The sequence below is a fragment of the Galeopterus variegatus genome, unplaced genomic scaffold (assembly GCF_000696425.1).
Source record: "Galeopterus variegatus unplaced genomic scaffold, G_variegatus-3.0.2 Scaffold1103, whole genome shotgun sequence".
In the NCBI taxonomy this organism is placed as follows: domain Eukaryota; kingdom Metazoa; phylum Chordata; class Mammalia; order Dermoptera; family Cynocephalidae; genus Galeopterus; species Galeopterus variegatus.
The window spans coordinates 279,067-294,966 of record NW_007727214.1 but is presented as its reverse complement, the minus strand read 5'-3'; the positions used below and the strand labels follow the sequence as shown (position 1 = coordinate 294,966).

The 15,900-nt window shown below is 35.0% G+C and overlaps 1 protein-coding gene across 2 annotated transcripts in view; it reads left to right on the top strand.

Annotated features, from left to right (window-relative positions):
- Positions 1-15,900, top strand: part of RNF19A (ring finger protein 19A, RBR E3 ubiquitin protein ligase) — a 63,352-nt gene that overhangs the window by 40,609 nt on the left and 6,843 nt on the right. Inside the window, exons 3-7 of one of the 2 annotated variants that reach the window (XM_008574781.1) lie at positions 2,711-2,919; positions 8,108-8,252; positions 9,210-9,372; positions 12,520-12,634; positions 13,144-13,305. In XM_008574781.1, the coding sequence (XP_008573003.1) occupies positions 2,711-2,919; positions 8,108-8,252; positions 9,210-9,372; positions 12,520-12,634; positions 13,144-13,305 (794 nt within the window). The remainder of the gene's footprint in view (positions 1-2,710; positions 2,920-8,107; positions 8,253-9,209; positions 9,373-12,519; positions 12,635-13,143; positions 13,306-15,900) is intronic. The other variant, XM_008574782.1, reaches the window with a different exon arrangement.

Genomic DNA, 15,900 nt, shown 5'->3' with positions numbered 1-15,900 from the left:
TACCTAGGCTGAACCAAACTTCAGTGAATTCCCATTTTAGGTATGGGAAAACTTAGTTGTGGGGAGATTCTTAAATAAAATTACACAAGTAATAAGTGGTGGAAGTGGAATTTGGACCAGCTAGCCTAAAGCTGTCTTTGGCCTTTGTAAATTCTGACCAACTTCAAAAAATAGTTGGTCTTGGCATTGTCCCCTGCATACACATAGATTTCCCCATTCTGCCCTTCTGCTTCAAAAAAGTAGCTTAGAGAAGAGGTTTAGAAGAAATTGTCACTTCCTTTTCACTGAGATTACTATTTTAAAGACTTGACTTTAGGTCATAGGTACTTTAGATAATAACTTTCACAGAAAATATAGGGTTTTTGTTTGTTTATTTTTTCTTTTTGGGGGACTACAATGAATAAACTCTCTTGAAATCTTAAAGCTCGGGGAAACAAAGCTTTGCAAAATTACCCCATATTGATTTAAATTGCCTTTAATTCAGTCCTGTTTAAACATATACATGGTAAACAATGGGAATTAGAAAATTTGTCTATCAGAAATAAAATGGAATTTAAGATGTAAAGCTTAAAGCGTGAAGGAGCTAGCTGGTTAGCTCAGTTGGTTAGAGCATGGTGCTGATAACACCAAGGTCCAGGGTTCAATCCCTGTACCACCCAGCTGCCTTTCTCCACTCTCCCCAGTCCCCCAAAAAAGAATTGCAAATTATCTATCCTTTACAGGTCAGCTGCAAAAATAATAATTTTAAAAAAGAGTGAGGTACTAAGGGAACAACAGGTCCTAAAGTGGAGGAGCTCCCTGACTCTTAAAAATGTTTCATGATTTTTTAGATTTATCTTGAAATTTAATAAAATCTCAGTTACAATTATTTAAATTTTATTGCCTCTTATACATAGGTACGACTTGTTTGTTGCTGTTTTCAAAGAGAACTGGAAACCCCCTAGAAATATTTTAATTGGAAGTTTTATTGAGATAATTGTAGATTCACATGTGGTTGTAAGAAATAATACAGAGAGATCCTGTGGACCCATCACAGTTTGCCCCAGTGGTCCCATTTTGCAAAGCTATAGAACAATATCCCAACAAGATATTGACATAGGTACAATTTACCAATCTTACTCAAATTTCCCCAAGTTTTACTTGTTCTTATTTGTGTGCATGTGTATTTAGTTATATAGCATTTTATCATATGTAGGTTTGTATATCCACCACTACAGTCAAGGTACTTAACAGTTCCGTAACAACAAATATTCCTCATGTTGCTTTCCTTTAACTAATCTACCTCTCTCCCACCTCCCCAGCCCCTGTCCCTAACTCCTGGAAACTACTAATCTGCTTTCCATGTTTAAGATTTTGTCATTTCAAAAGTGCTATGCAGTTATATAGTATATAACTTGTTGAGGCTGACTTTTTTCACTCAGCATAATACTCCACAGATTCACCCAAGTTGTTACCTGTATCAGTAATTTTTTTGTGTGGTTGAATAGTATTCCATGGTGTATATGTTTCATGGTTTGTTTAACCATTTACCTGTTGAAGGACATCGGGGCTCTTTCCAGTTTTTGGCTATCATGAATAAAGCTTCTGTGTGAATATTTGTGTATAGGTTTTTGTGTGAACATAAATTTTCATTTCTCCAGTATAAATGCCCAAAAGTGCCCAGAATTTAAGTCATAAGTTTTTATTTTTTATTTTTATTTATTTTTTTATTTTATTTTATTTTTCCTTTTTGTCTTTTTTTCGTGACCGGTAACGGATCGCAACCCTCAGTGTCGCGCCTGGACCGTACTGGGACCGGCAACGGGATCGCAACCCTCGGTGTTGCGCCCGCACCTCGCTCACCCAGTGAGCGGGAACCGGTCTGTATGTGGGATCCGAACCCTCGGCGGGAGTGCCGCCGCGCTCCCAAGCGGCGCACTATAGCAGTGCGCCACTGGGCCGGCCCTAAGTCATAAGTTTTTAAAGTGCCAAATTATTAACTCAGAGAATAGGTATTAAGGACTAGTCACAAAGCTACTGTTCTTGGTCTTATTTTTATCAGAAGCAAAGAAAACCCCAGACTTCTTGATTGAGAAATTCCAGTTTGTTCACTTTTTGGCAAGAGTTTGGCACCAAAGACCACTTTTACTGTTTATCTTAGAAGCAAAAATGTGAGGATTTATGCACAAATACATGATAATGACAAAATTTATAAATTGACATAGTACGCCATTAACTGACAGGTATAGCTGATACATAATCATTACATTTTTAAGTAAGCTTTTTAAAAAGTTTTTCTAACTTTAAAATTAACAAGTAATTATAGAAAATCAGAACTATATAAATAGATAAAGAAGAAAATTAAAATCCCAGTACCAGGAAAACCACTGTTAAGATTTTTGATTTATTTCCTTCTAACCTGTGTGCATACAGTACTAATTTAACAGTTTTTATAAAACTGGGATTAGGCTAAATATTAAAAGTTGAAAGTTAAAAGGTAAAAATTAAACTTTTAAAATGTTTTTAAGCCATTTATGTCTTTATTTGTGAATTGTTCATCTTTTCCCCTTATTTTTAAATTGATGAGATAGTGTTAGGGTTTATGACTGTTTGCTAATTCATAAATAGAAAATGTTTTTCAGGAATAATATTTTAGCGGGATAACTTTTTTACTTAATGAATATCTCTTGTTTTATGTCACATTTTGAATCATTTTTCTTGTTCTTTCAAGATATGCTGTGATAGCATTTGGATGTGCCAGCTGTCCAAAATTAACTTGTGGGCGAGAAGGCTGTGGAACAGAGTTTTGCTACCACTGTAAACAAATTTGGCACCCCAACCAGACCTGTGATGCTGCTCGACAAGAGAGAGCCCAGAGTTTACGTTTGAGAACTATACGTTCTTCATCCATTAGTTATAGTCAAGAGTCTGGAGCAGCAGGTATTTATGTCTGATTTTTTCTAGCAAAATATTTGACACATATAAAACACTAGTTATTTTAATTTTAAAAAATTACAGCATTGAGTTCCTGTTATCACCTGTTCTCCCTTCACTTTTTAAAAGTGTTTTATATTTTAAGTGCATCTCTGTCCCAGAAGCACTCATTCTTTCCTGTGGAGGAAAGTGGTTCTGAGATTGGAAAGATTTTCTTATACAAAAAAAAGGAAAAAAGGAAGTGTCATTATGATTTATATAACTAATAGACAAAGATGGTTTGAAACTCTTGTTTATGAAGTTATCTTATGCAAAACTTGGCAAATATATCTAATAAAATATGAATCTTGAATATATGTACTTCAAATAAGTTCATGAAAAGATTTGTATTATCTTTTAATTCTATTTTTCCTCAAAATTTGTGAAGTACACCTGTATCACCTTTAAATTATTTCTAATTGTGTACATATCACAAAATTACAGATTCATAACAGTATTTATTCTTGGAATTCTTTTCATTTAAATATTTTGTGAAATACATTTTTACATACAGATGTCTCATTCAATCCCAGGATCAAGGATATAAAAATCACACCTTAGTGGGGCGAACATTAAGAACTTAGAGGAATTTTTGGCCGGGAATTTAAAAATTACCTGGGGATTGCCACATGAGCAATTTATACATCTTATAAATCTCAAAAATTAAAAAAAAAAAAACAAAAAAACTGAAAGTCTTAATGTTCTATGAATAAAAATTCAAAAAATTAAAATTATTAAAATTAAATAAGTACAAATAAACATTCTTTCATGTCAACAGAATTTTCATCATTTATTGAAATTTCAGTCTTTTTTAGAAAAAATATTTTTCTCACTGATTTTGATGAAGAACTTGGAAAATACAGAAATTTATTAAGAAAATAATTTACATTCCTACCAGCAGTGTATTGAGACAGTCGTGTAATTTTATGTTGCTGGAAAAAAGGTCTTACTAAACTTTAACACAAAAAATTCAGTATTTATAATACACATGGGTTTTCATATGTGTTTGCTGACTGACTTGTTTCTATTTTCTCTCTTGAAGATTTGGGGTAGAGCTCAAAGACATTAGTAATAATTTGTGAGTATGGGTCTAGATGCAATTCGGAAAGGACCTGAATATATCTAAACTGTCCCCCAAAGAGTCAGCAATAGCTATTGGGTGGTTCATTTGGAAATGATAAGTGGGGGTGCGTATTTATTGGTCACAGGACACATGGACATATAAGGTAAGAAAGAATGGACTCTGGAATCAGACTGCCTGGATTCAAATCCCAGATTCTCGCTTATTCTGTGTGTGACCCTGAGCAAGTTAAGAGAAACCAGTCACCTGCTAGAGGTCTATGTCTGGACCATCATTAAATAAAAGGTGACTTAAGACATGGCTTTTGTTATTTTTGAAACAAACATCATGATTTAGTTAGCCAGATAAATACTGGTTTTCCTCAAATTATTCACTGTGGGAGATTTTGTGTTTATTTCAGCATTGCTACCCTGGAATGCCTTATTGGCATAACCTTTAAGTTATTTCAATGTAATGTCAGTTGACTTGACAGTTTGATTTCTAGGAATGACCAAAAGTTCCTTTAGAGCTTAGTCTAACAGCTAGAGTATCATACCAGCTTGAGTCATTGGTTTGGGGTGGATCCAAAGTAAGGTGTGACTATGATCATGAGAGTGATTTTTTTTAATATAAAATAGCTTTGAAAGTTATTCTGAAAGAAATACTTCCCAAATAATTTGAGCCAAATAGTAGTATTGTTGGAATAAATATAGCTTCTTAAGGCGATTATTTTTTTTAAATGAACTTCATTTGGAATTTTGTTCCATGTTTGTTTAAAAATCTTATCCCATATATCTGAAAATTTGAAGTACATGCATTTTTACCTACAATACTTCAAAAAATCAAAGCTCTCAGAACAAATGACTCTGTGATAGTTTCTTTTGATGTAATCTATTAAAAAATAAAAATTTGAACTTGGCTCTTCTCACAGTCCTGTGGAAAGACAAGAGGAAAGGGAGCTCCATCTAAAATGGTTTTATTTAGGCTGGCTCGTTAGCTCAGTTGGTTAGAGCGCAGCCTTGTAACACTAAGGTCATGGATTTGGATCCCTACACTGGCCAGCCACCAAAAAAACCAAAATCAAATCTGTTATGCCAGATATTTTGGTTTGCTTTATTTCCCATTATCACGATACATTGACAATTCATTGCACTTTTAATAATTGGTTGGTATAATAATAATAATTGGCTGGTTATTTCTTTTTTTTTTTTTTCCTTTTTGTCTTTTTTACTGACCAGCAACGGGATCGCAACCCTCAGTGTTGCGCCCACACCGTGCTCAGCCAGTGAGCGGGAACCGGTCTCCACATGGGATCCGAACCCTCGGCGGGAGCGCTGCCATGCTCCCAAGCGGCGCACTCTCCAGTGCGCCACCAGGCCAGCCCTTGGCTGGTTATTTCTGAAGATAAATGTGTGTTTAATCATAAGTTACATTAAATAATTTCTGTTGTAATGTGACAGTATTGCATCCACATGAGACTTTCTTATAGCTACTACGGGGTTTATGCACTTGGAATTACATTTTAAATGAACTACATATTTTTCATTTTTGTTACTTTATTTTTCCCCTTTTATAAAAATATAGTATTGGCTCACTGCCCCCACCTTTATCTTCTCCTACCACGCTAAGAAATAACCACTGTTAACGTTTGAAAACATAGCGTCTGTAACCTGTTGTTTTTTCTTGACATGACAGTGGCCCACATTTTAACATTGAACAGAAATTTTTAAAAAGACCAAAAGCTTTGCCAAATACTTGAAATAGGAATGGACAACTTTTTTTTTAATATCAAGGAACTGTGACTTAATTGATGCTTGGGGAATGGGGGAATTATTGACCATCTTAATCAGTAGAACAGCTTCACTTAGGATTTTTGCATTATGATAATATTTTGAGAGAAATATATCACATGAGCACAGTAATTCTTTTTTCTAATTCGTTAAAGACAAAGCAAACAAAACAGGCTTTCATAGATAAACAAATATACAGAGAATGAAAACGTGGGTACAGATATATAAAGAGACCTATCAAAAACACAGCATTTATGGTGTCAGTTCTCTAACATATAATCTTACCTTATAAAAGACTGTTTTGTGTTTTTAGAACCATGAGAATAAATGAGAATGTTACATTTCAGTTTCTTCCAAAACTTGAGTCTCTGATCAGAGCCAAAGCTTGAGTCTCTTTACTCCCATCTCTAATTGAGATATCTACTACTTAGATATACTCTGGGTATGAGGAAACTTATCATTTAATATGCTGTTTAAGCAGATAGGATTAGCATTTCTTCAATTTGATGTACTAGATGTTGTATCAGATGTAAAAGCCAGCTGTTTTTTCATTCATGCCCCAATGTTTAAAATTTTTTAATGCAGACTTTATATTTTTTTGGATCACTTAATTCATGATTTATGACATTTTTAATATTTATATTCTAGTAATTATCATTTGTGTTGGTCTGGCTGCATAGAGTTATCAGTTTACTCAAAATTACTTGAATTATTAAAGCAGTAATTGTGAGCATTGACCAGTTCTTAAGTTAAAAAACAGCTTTGGCACTAGAAGAAGCTCTAAGGAAAACTGAATTCACTGATAAAGCACAGGTACAATTTGCCATAAAACTTATAGCAAGGAGAATAGAATATAGCTTACTGCTTACAAGAAATTGTAGCAAATACTTAAATTCAGTGTTTAGTAAATATCTTTTCTAAACTGTCTATGCGCAGTTAGAAAATATAGCTAGCTATTATGAAGGTACTTCAAAAAGTTCACGGAAATATTTGTGTTCTATTTCAATTCTATGTTTCCACGAACTTTTTAAAGTACCCTCATAGTAACAATAAAATAATTACAGGTTGCTATTTAAATAGATGCCAAAGCTTAAAATAGTTGTATGACTTGAGATAACTCTTACTCTGTCATTGATTCCTAAAGTTATGTACCAATTGATTTTAACTTGGCACTGAAGAAGCATACACCAGCAACATTTGAGTAAATGAATAAAAAGGATAAAGATAGCTAATTAAAAACAGTCATGAGCATAACTAACAATGATTGTTTTTATTCTGAAACTGTTTTCCATGGTATATAGTGTTTATAAACATTTAACCCTTCCTTAAGCTTTAACTTCCCTTTTATTCTGTGTACTGATTCTTTGCAAGGTCCATCTGTCTATTGTATGAAGTAAAATTCAGGGAAAAGGCTGCTTTTCTAAAGATATCTGTATTGCTGTTTTTATAGTGCATATAGGGCCGGCCCGGTGGCGCACTGGATAGTGCGCCGCTTGGGAAGCGCGGCGGCGCTCCCGTCCGAGGGTTCGGATCCCACATACAGACCGGCTCCCGCTCACTGGCTGAGCGAGGCGCGGGAGCAACACCGAGGCTTGCGATCCCGTTGCCGGTCCCCGGTCCGGTGCGGGGGCAACACTGAGGGTTGCGATCCGTTGCCGGACACGGAAAAAAGACAAAAGACAAAAAAAAAAAAAAAATATATATATATATATATATATAGTGCATATAGTTGATGTTATCAAAAGAATTGAACTGATAGTGTTTTGGATAGTGCCTCAAATTAATATCAAATTGTCACTTACTATTAGTGTTCATTTACTAGAGGAATAATATACAGAATATCTACATGTGATGTAAGTGGAGATGGTTAGAAAAATTCTAGAACAGGAAGTGCCACTCAGAGAAGACAACAAAGAGAAACATTATATAGTTTAAAATTTACCTAGGACTGTCCTTGATTTTTCTTTCACTTTTTATTCTTTTGTTTTCTTTGTTCCATTGTTTTGCTAATGTGTTTGAAAACTGTTTACAACTTAAAATTTTAATGTAAAATATGTTCCCTTTAACTTGTTTAATTGAAATTAAACATTTTAAGATTTTTGGGGGGGCAGCCAGTTAATGCACTTGGGAAAGCGTGCTGGTAACACCAAGGTCTCTGGTTTGGAGCCCCATTCTGGCCAACACCAAAAACAAAACAAAACAAAGATTTTTTTGGCAGTGCTTAAAAAATCAATTGATAATCTACTAGAAAATTATTTTTAGGCCAGTTTTATGTACTTATCAGATCTCTTTGTTCTCCTGATAGCTGATGATATAAAACCATGTCCACGATGTGCTGCTTATATAATAAAGATGAATGATGGGAGCTGCAATCACATGACATGTGCTGTCTGTGGTTGTGAGTTTTGTTGGCTGTGTATGAAAGAAATCTCAGATTTACATTATCTAAGGTAAGCTTATAGAAGGAACTGTTATTTATAAGTAAATATAATTTTATATTGGAAGACAAAAGAACTTTTTTGGAAAAAGTATTATCCTGATCATTTATAAGATAATTAAAGGGATTGGTTTTATAAAGGAACCAAATTATTATGCTAATCATTTGGAATTAATAATGAGTCAAAAATAGGAAATGCAGATTTCTTTCTGTTTTGATTTTTGTTATGCTAGGAGTAGTATATTTAATACCCAGTTTAACTATGTTGTCATAAATATTTCCATTTAATTGTCTTATATATAAATTTCTTCATTTAGGTCACAAAGTAAGTTTATGATATAATCAGATGATTGTATGCCTAAAACAGGGATAAAATAAAAATGTTTTGTATTAATTTGCTCTTCAAAAATTAATTTACTCTTCAAAACATTAATTTACGGGCCGGCCCAGTGGCGCACTGCTACAGTGCGCCGCTTGGGAGCGTGGTGGCGCTCCCGCCGAGGGTTCGGATCCCACGTACAGACCAGCCACTCACTGGCTGAGCAGGGTGCGGGGCGCAACACCGAGGGTTGCGATCCCGTTGCCGGTCCCGGTCCAGTACGGGCGCGACACTGAGGGTTGCGATCCATTGCCGGTCATGAAAAAAAAAAAAAAAAAGACAAAAAAACACATTAATTTACTTTTCAAGAACTAACTAAAGGTTTTGAGAGTAATGGAGGATTAGGGATAAATTTTTAACGTGAATCACAGTTATCAGTATCCTGTTAATATAATTTATAATGGTTCTTACCTTAATTTTTTGGCTTTTGATGAACTCAGAATTCAAAGAAAGGGGGGGAAAACTAAATATGAAAAGTTTTCTATATAGTCATTGCTTTAATGTATTGTAGTAATTTGTTATTATGATGTTTTGCAGCAGTTGCTTTACACTTTTTTTTTTTTCATTTTTTTCTTACATTTTTTCCATTAGTCCATCAGGATGTACTTTTTGGGGGAAGAAACCCTGGAGCCGAAAGAAGAAAATATTGTGGCAGCTGGGAACACTTGTTGGTGCTCCTGTAGGAATTGCTTTAATAGCTGGCATTGCAATCCCTGCAATGATTATTGGCATTCCTGTTTATGTGGGCCGTAAGGTAAAATGCATACTTCCTTATTAGTTTATCATCTTATTCTAAATCTTCAGGTGTATCCCTTTGGTATTGATGATTTTTCGCTCTGCTTTGGTTTTTGTTTGGATTTAGACAAAGATTATTTTAGTTTCTTCAGTATAAAACAGTTATTATTTTTTAATATGGTAATAAGTTTTCAGTGCTTGGCAAGTTATATGTATGCATAAAAAGCAGAATTGCTTTAAAATTACCTGAATCTGGAAACTTTAGTACATTTGCAGTATAAAACCAGCTATGAGAATAAAGTATTGAAGGATACACGCCTGACATTTTTCTCATGGGTATGTCCTTGTAAAATCAAGTCTATGAGATCTTTTTAATAAAAGTTAATAGCTAAATAACACATGCCCTTAGGCGAAGAATAATCAGCCAGTTTTTGAATTATTTCCTCACTAGTTTAAAGCTTTTTTTTTTTTCTTGGATTACTGCTATTAGTAAATAAGCCATTTCACAGATTATAACACTCCTGTGAAAGTTTAAACACCAGTACTTATTAATGACTACTACCGGCCTGTGATTGATGAATTGTACTTCGTTAGCTAAGTAAATAATTCTTTTTTGAAGAATTAATGAAATTTTTGAAGTTTCTAAGAAGTATACTGCTGTCTAAATTAATAGACTCTCATAATCGAGAAGTAACTTTAAAAATTATCTAATCCTTACTCTGTACGAAAGCAAAACAAAGGATAGCAACTTTTTTTTTTTTAACTTCTCAATATACATTGTAGTTGATTTGTATGTCCCTTTATCCATTCCTTTTCCCCCCTTCCCCAGGATAGCAACTTTTAAAAAGGGAACTAATGGTGAGCTCAAACTGTGGTAGCTATTTTATGTACTTTGACTCCTTTGAACCTTGTAGCAGCCTAGGCATTTTAGCCCCTAATTTATGTGTTAGAATATTGAGGTTTAGGAAAGTATTATATAATTTATCTTCAGTTACACAGAAAGAAGCAGAGCTAGGATTTGAACCTAAATGCATGAATACTTTATATCAGATCCCTGATAAGTTTCAGTCTAGCCATTTGGGCACTTCAATAATGGGGAAATCACCAACTCATTAAGTAGTCTGTTCTGTTGTTAACTGGCTGTTAATAGAAAATTCTTATGTTGAGTCAGAATCTGTTTCTCTTTTAATTGTTTCCTTTAATTCTGTTTCTGAATTCTGGGACCAAACTCAGGATAAGGTTGATCCTCCCCCATGTAACAGCCAAATTCTTTAAATTCAACATATATTTTATAATCAGAAAAATAACAGTGCATGCTATTTTTTAAAAATTCATTTTGAGGCTGATAGCAAACATAGGTATTTATAAGCCAAATATTCATTTCAGAAGGTTTTAAGTAAGTAAACCTAAACTTTTAAAAATCTCAACTATAGTAGATGGTTATAATAATTTTTCATGTAGTTATCCAAAGCAAGATTTTGCTAAGAACAAAACTATCTGTTCAGATACTTAGAAGTAGAAGGGAAAGAGAGACTGTTGTACTGCACATACTTACAAATAATTTATAGAAGAGAGATTATTTACCTCATTGTTCAAGTCTTAGATGCGGTTACAAGTCTCCTTTTCTTAAACACATACCCAAAGGGTTGCAAGTTAATGAATTAGTTTTCCATGGAAACAGTGTTCTTTGATGTTTAGGGATCTGAACCAGACCAGGAAAACTTATTAAGTAGATAAAGTACCCAAAAGCCAAGCCTTTCTTTACACTAAAAAATAGAAAATGTGGCAAAAAATAGTAAACAGAAAAAATTAAGTTGAATAAGAAATAGTGGGATGATGTGATCACTGTAATTGACATTGGTACTTGAAGATGCAAAATTTTCTGGAAGGACTTTCTGGAAGACTTCTTTCTCTTGGCAGCCTACCTTTGCAAGTCTACTCCATCAGTTTGTAGCTTTGCTTTTCTCTGCTTCAGTGCTAAGTTTCCTAGGAATAGAAGTTAGAAGGAGCAGGAATCAGCTGTAGTACGGAAGGATAACGAAAGGTGCCTTGGGAAGGTCTGCCATCTCTGCCTGCAAAGACTGTAGGGAAATACAGAGGCCCATTCCCTGGGAACATGTGGTCAATGCTGGGAAATGGGATTCTGACTAGAAAATAGAGATGTTCTTCGTCTTGTACATGCTTTGCCCATCTTTTTCACTGTTTAATATATATCAGAAGACTCACAGTACTTTCCAGCCTTCAAAATAATCACATTGTAATAGGTTATTTTATCAAGCCTCATCTGTAATAAGTCAAGTTTTTATTTTAGAGACTACCTGTACACTTTGGGGGCTGTTTTGAATCTGTCTTGAAACAGAGGGAGGAAACATACTTTATTAGCTTTTAGCCCTTTCATACCATGAGAGCACAGATACTGAGCTATTTCCCAGAGTTCATATAATACCTCACAAGCCACTTTCATGCTGAAGTTAAATTCTATATATTAACTCCTATACTATGCAAAGATGCTAAGTAGGTCCAATTCATGTTGTCTAGTAGCCTATTCTCTTTTTTCTCTCTCTACCCCTTAAGAATCTAGGAATTCAAGTCATTTGTTAATATTTTTCTTCATAAAAAGGATCTGAGAAAAAAGTATTTCTATTTAGTGATGTCAGTTTATTAGAACTACTTTTTTATAAGGTCAATTTTAAAGAAAAGATTGTGGAAACCTCCCCAGGAGCTAATTTATACCTTTTAGGGAATCTTATTTAGAAAGAAACCTGTGGGAATTCCTAAGAAATTTCTTAGAAGTATACTATTAGTATACATTCAACTCATAACTATGTTGAAAATAATATTCTTAATTTTTTCTTCTTTGCTCAATACATGATTATACTACTGTTGAATAAAATTATAAAGACTGCTTTTACTGAAGACTATTTAAAAGTAAACAATGTCTGTTAAATCACTATCTTATGTAAGCAAATTATTAATAAGAAACAAACTATTTATGAAAATATGGTTTAAGAATAATAACAGGTTTACCTTGAATTAGGACACAACTGTGAAATTGTGTTAGAAATCACTTAAAACTTCCAGCAAACCTAGGTCTATTTTATCTAAATTAAATATGTAATGTATTTTCTCTTTAATCTCCCACCTCCATTTTTATTTTTAATTCAAGATTCACAACCGATATGAAGGCAAGGATATTTCAAAGCACAAACGGAATTTGGCCATAGCAGGTGGTGTAACATTGTCTGTAATTGTATCTCCAGTAGTAGCTGCAGTGACTGTAGGTAAGATAATGCTTAAAATACTAATTACCTAAAATTTTATGGAGTTAAAGTTTTGTGGAAGTATTTTTTAAAACAAATTATTATACTGTTGTTGAAGATGAGAGGGTTACTTTTTATTTATGTAAGGACAATTTAAGTTGAGCCTACAGAAAGTCTCTCATTCAGGTCCTTTATTGGTTAAGAGTATTATAGACTGACGAGCAAAGCCTTAGGATAATTTGGAAATTGTTAGTGGCTGTTACACCCTCCTCCCCCACAAGTTCAAAGGCCTGGCACTTTAAAAAGTTTACATCGCTTATCTCTTTTTTTTTTTTTTTTTCTTGTGTATGTCATCTGAAAGGCTAGGAGCCTTGAATTTGCTTACATCCCTTAATAGCTGGGTAAATACACTTTTGGCAAGTATTCCAGCCAAATCTTCAGAACCCTGGCACTTTTCCCTGTACACCGTCTCTTAAAAAGACTTTTAAAACTCTTAATGTTTTATAATGACTAATTTAATTCCTCTTCAGGTATTGGTGTTCCTATTATGTTAGCTTATGTCTATGGCGTTGTTCCAATTTCTCTCTGTCGAAGTGGAGGTTGTGGAGTCTCAGCAGGCAATGGAAAAGGAGTCAGGATTGAATTCGATGATGAAAATGATATAAATGTTGGTGGAACTAACACAGCTGTAGGTAAGTTCTTTAAGCTAAAGAAGAAAATATGCTTATTAATTAATAGTTTAAGTAGGGGGAGTCCATAGATAAATGCAAGTCAGAACTTCCATTATCTTCTTTTTACTAGGCCTAATAGTGTTCATCCAGAAGGACATCAGTGAAATGAACTACCAAGGAAAGGTGTATGGATGAAAGAGAGTGGAATAATTCTGGGTGCCTAACCTCTAATGGGAATATAATGTCTTAAATCCTAAACTTTTCATTTTAAATTTTGCCTAAAACATTACAAATCAGGAAGAAAAGGATATGAAAGAAATGCAGTTCATAAAAGAAGAATTACAGGGCCGGCCCGGTGGCGCGCTGCTACAGTGCGCTGCTTGGGAGCACGGTGGCGCTCCCGCCGAGGGTTCGGATCCCACATACAGACCGGTTCCCGCTCACTGGCTGAGCGAGGTGTGGGAGCAACACCGAGGGTTGCGATCCCGTTGCCGGTCCCGGTCCGGTACGGGCGCGACACTGAGGGTTGCGATCCGTTGCCGGACACGAAAAAAGACAAAAAGGAAAAAAAAAAAAAAAGAAGAATTACAGATGGCCAATAAGTCAAAAATATCTTCAACCCAGTGTTATTCAAAGAAATGTGAATTTGGGACAATAACTGGGAGAGGTTAAGAAGAATAAAAGGGCCTTCGTGTACTGCCAGTTCAAGTACAAATTAATAAACCTTTAAAAAAAAAAGTATGTTCTATATTCTACCAATTCTTCTTATAGAAATTGGTCTTAGGGAAGTAATCAGGCAGATGTGTACAAATAATGCCCACTTTTCACCTCCCATTCTCTCTGGAACTTACTCCAATCAAATTTTGGTCTCTACCACTTTAGAATTTCATCTCTACCATTCCACTAAAGCAGAATCACCAGTGACCTCCATGTTCCCAATATAGTGATCAATTCTTGGTCATCTTCTTTATTAACCATACACCTGACATGGTACACCATACCCTCCTTCTCGAAACACTTCTTTACTTGGCTTTTGGGAAACCACTTCTTATCATATCTCCTTTCTACTACTTCTCAATTTTCTTTTTGATTCATTTTTTTCTCCTAACCTCTAAATGTTTGAGTTTCCCAGGGCTCAGTTCTCATCCTTCTTTTATGTATCTATCTGTACTCATCCCTTAGGTAATCTCATCTGTTAAATAATATATCTAGGCTAGAACTCTCCCCTCTGAACTTCATACTTATACATCTAACTCTCCTGTTTAATCTGCACTTCAGTGTCTAACAAAAATTTCAAGCTTAACTTGTCTACAGCCAAATTCTTTGCTTTCAAAATTGTTCTTCCCTCAGTCATCACCAGTAAGTGGCTTCTCCATTCTTCCTGTTGCTTGAGCCAAAACCTTTACTTACGATGACTTCCCCTTTTCCCCTCATACCCTGCACCTGATCTGTCAGCAAATTCTGCTGCTTCCTTCAGTATTTAGCCATAATCCAACCTCTTCTTATTGTCTCCACTGGTATTACATTAGTCTAAGCTACTGTCCTCTTTGTGGGACAGTTGTAATAGCCTCTTAACTGATCTATCAGCTTCTTCACATCTACACGCTATTCCACAGTGCAGCCTAAGTCACGCTTCTAAAGTACAGGTCAGATCATGTCTTTCTTATGCTTACAACTTCTCCAGTGGCTTCTAGCTATATTGGGGGGAAAAATCCAAAATCCTTATAATGGTCCATAAGGCCCCACATGATCTGCCCCAGCTATGTGTCTAAGCTCATCATTTGTTACCCTTCTGTTTTTTACCACCACTCCTTGATTTTTGAGGAAGGCAACCATGCTCTTACTTCTAGGCTTTTAAGCATGCAGTTTCTTCTGCCTAGAGTACTCTTCCCCCAGATAATTTTGGGGCTCACTCCTTCACTTCCTTTAAGTTTCTACAAGTGGTACCTTATCAAAGAGGCCTTCCCTGATCACATTGTATAAAATGGTGCACAAGCATGCACACACATAGACTTCTCATCTCTCTCATTCCTCTTTACTCTGCTTGAGTTTTCCTCATAGCATGTATCACCATATGATTAGGTGTATAAGAGGAATTCAAATATTGGTGCAAATAAATGAATGCTTCTATACAAAGCATGTGAAAGTACTATAAGATTGGAATATAGTCTTATCAGATCTTATAATAACTTATAGATGATTTGAACCATGGAATACATCTAGAACTCAACTTTTGGCCCATTCATACTGACCTGAAGAATAATATGCTCTTTAAATGACACCCTTACTGAAAACTGTCACATAATTTTCCTCTAAAGTCAGCTAAATTTTTCAACAGTCGAATTCTTAAATCTGGACTTTAAAAAAAACTTAGTGCCCATTTAAAATTGAAGGCCAGTCCATGATCCAACTGTATTCTCTGAGATATTTCCTCTTACTCCATATACTTGTAGTTATATGTCCTCGACTCCAGACATCTTTTCTATTCCTCTGTATGTTTTATACCTTATATAATAAAATGTCCTATCTGGGGCCGGCCCGGTGGTGCACTGGAGAGTGCGCTGCTTGGGAGCGCGGCGGCGCTCCCTCCGAGGGTTCAGATCCCATGTGGAGACC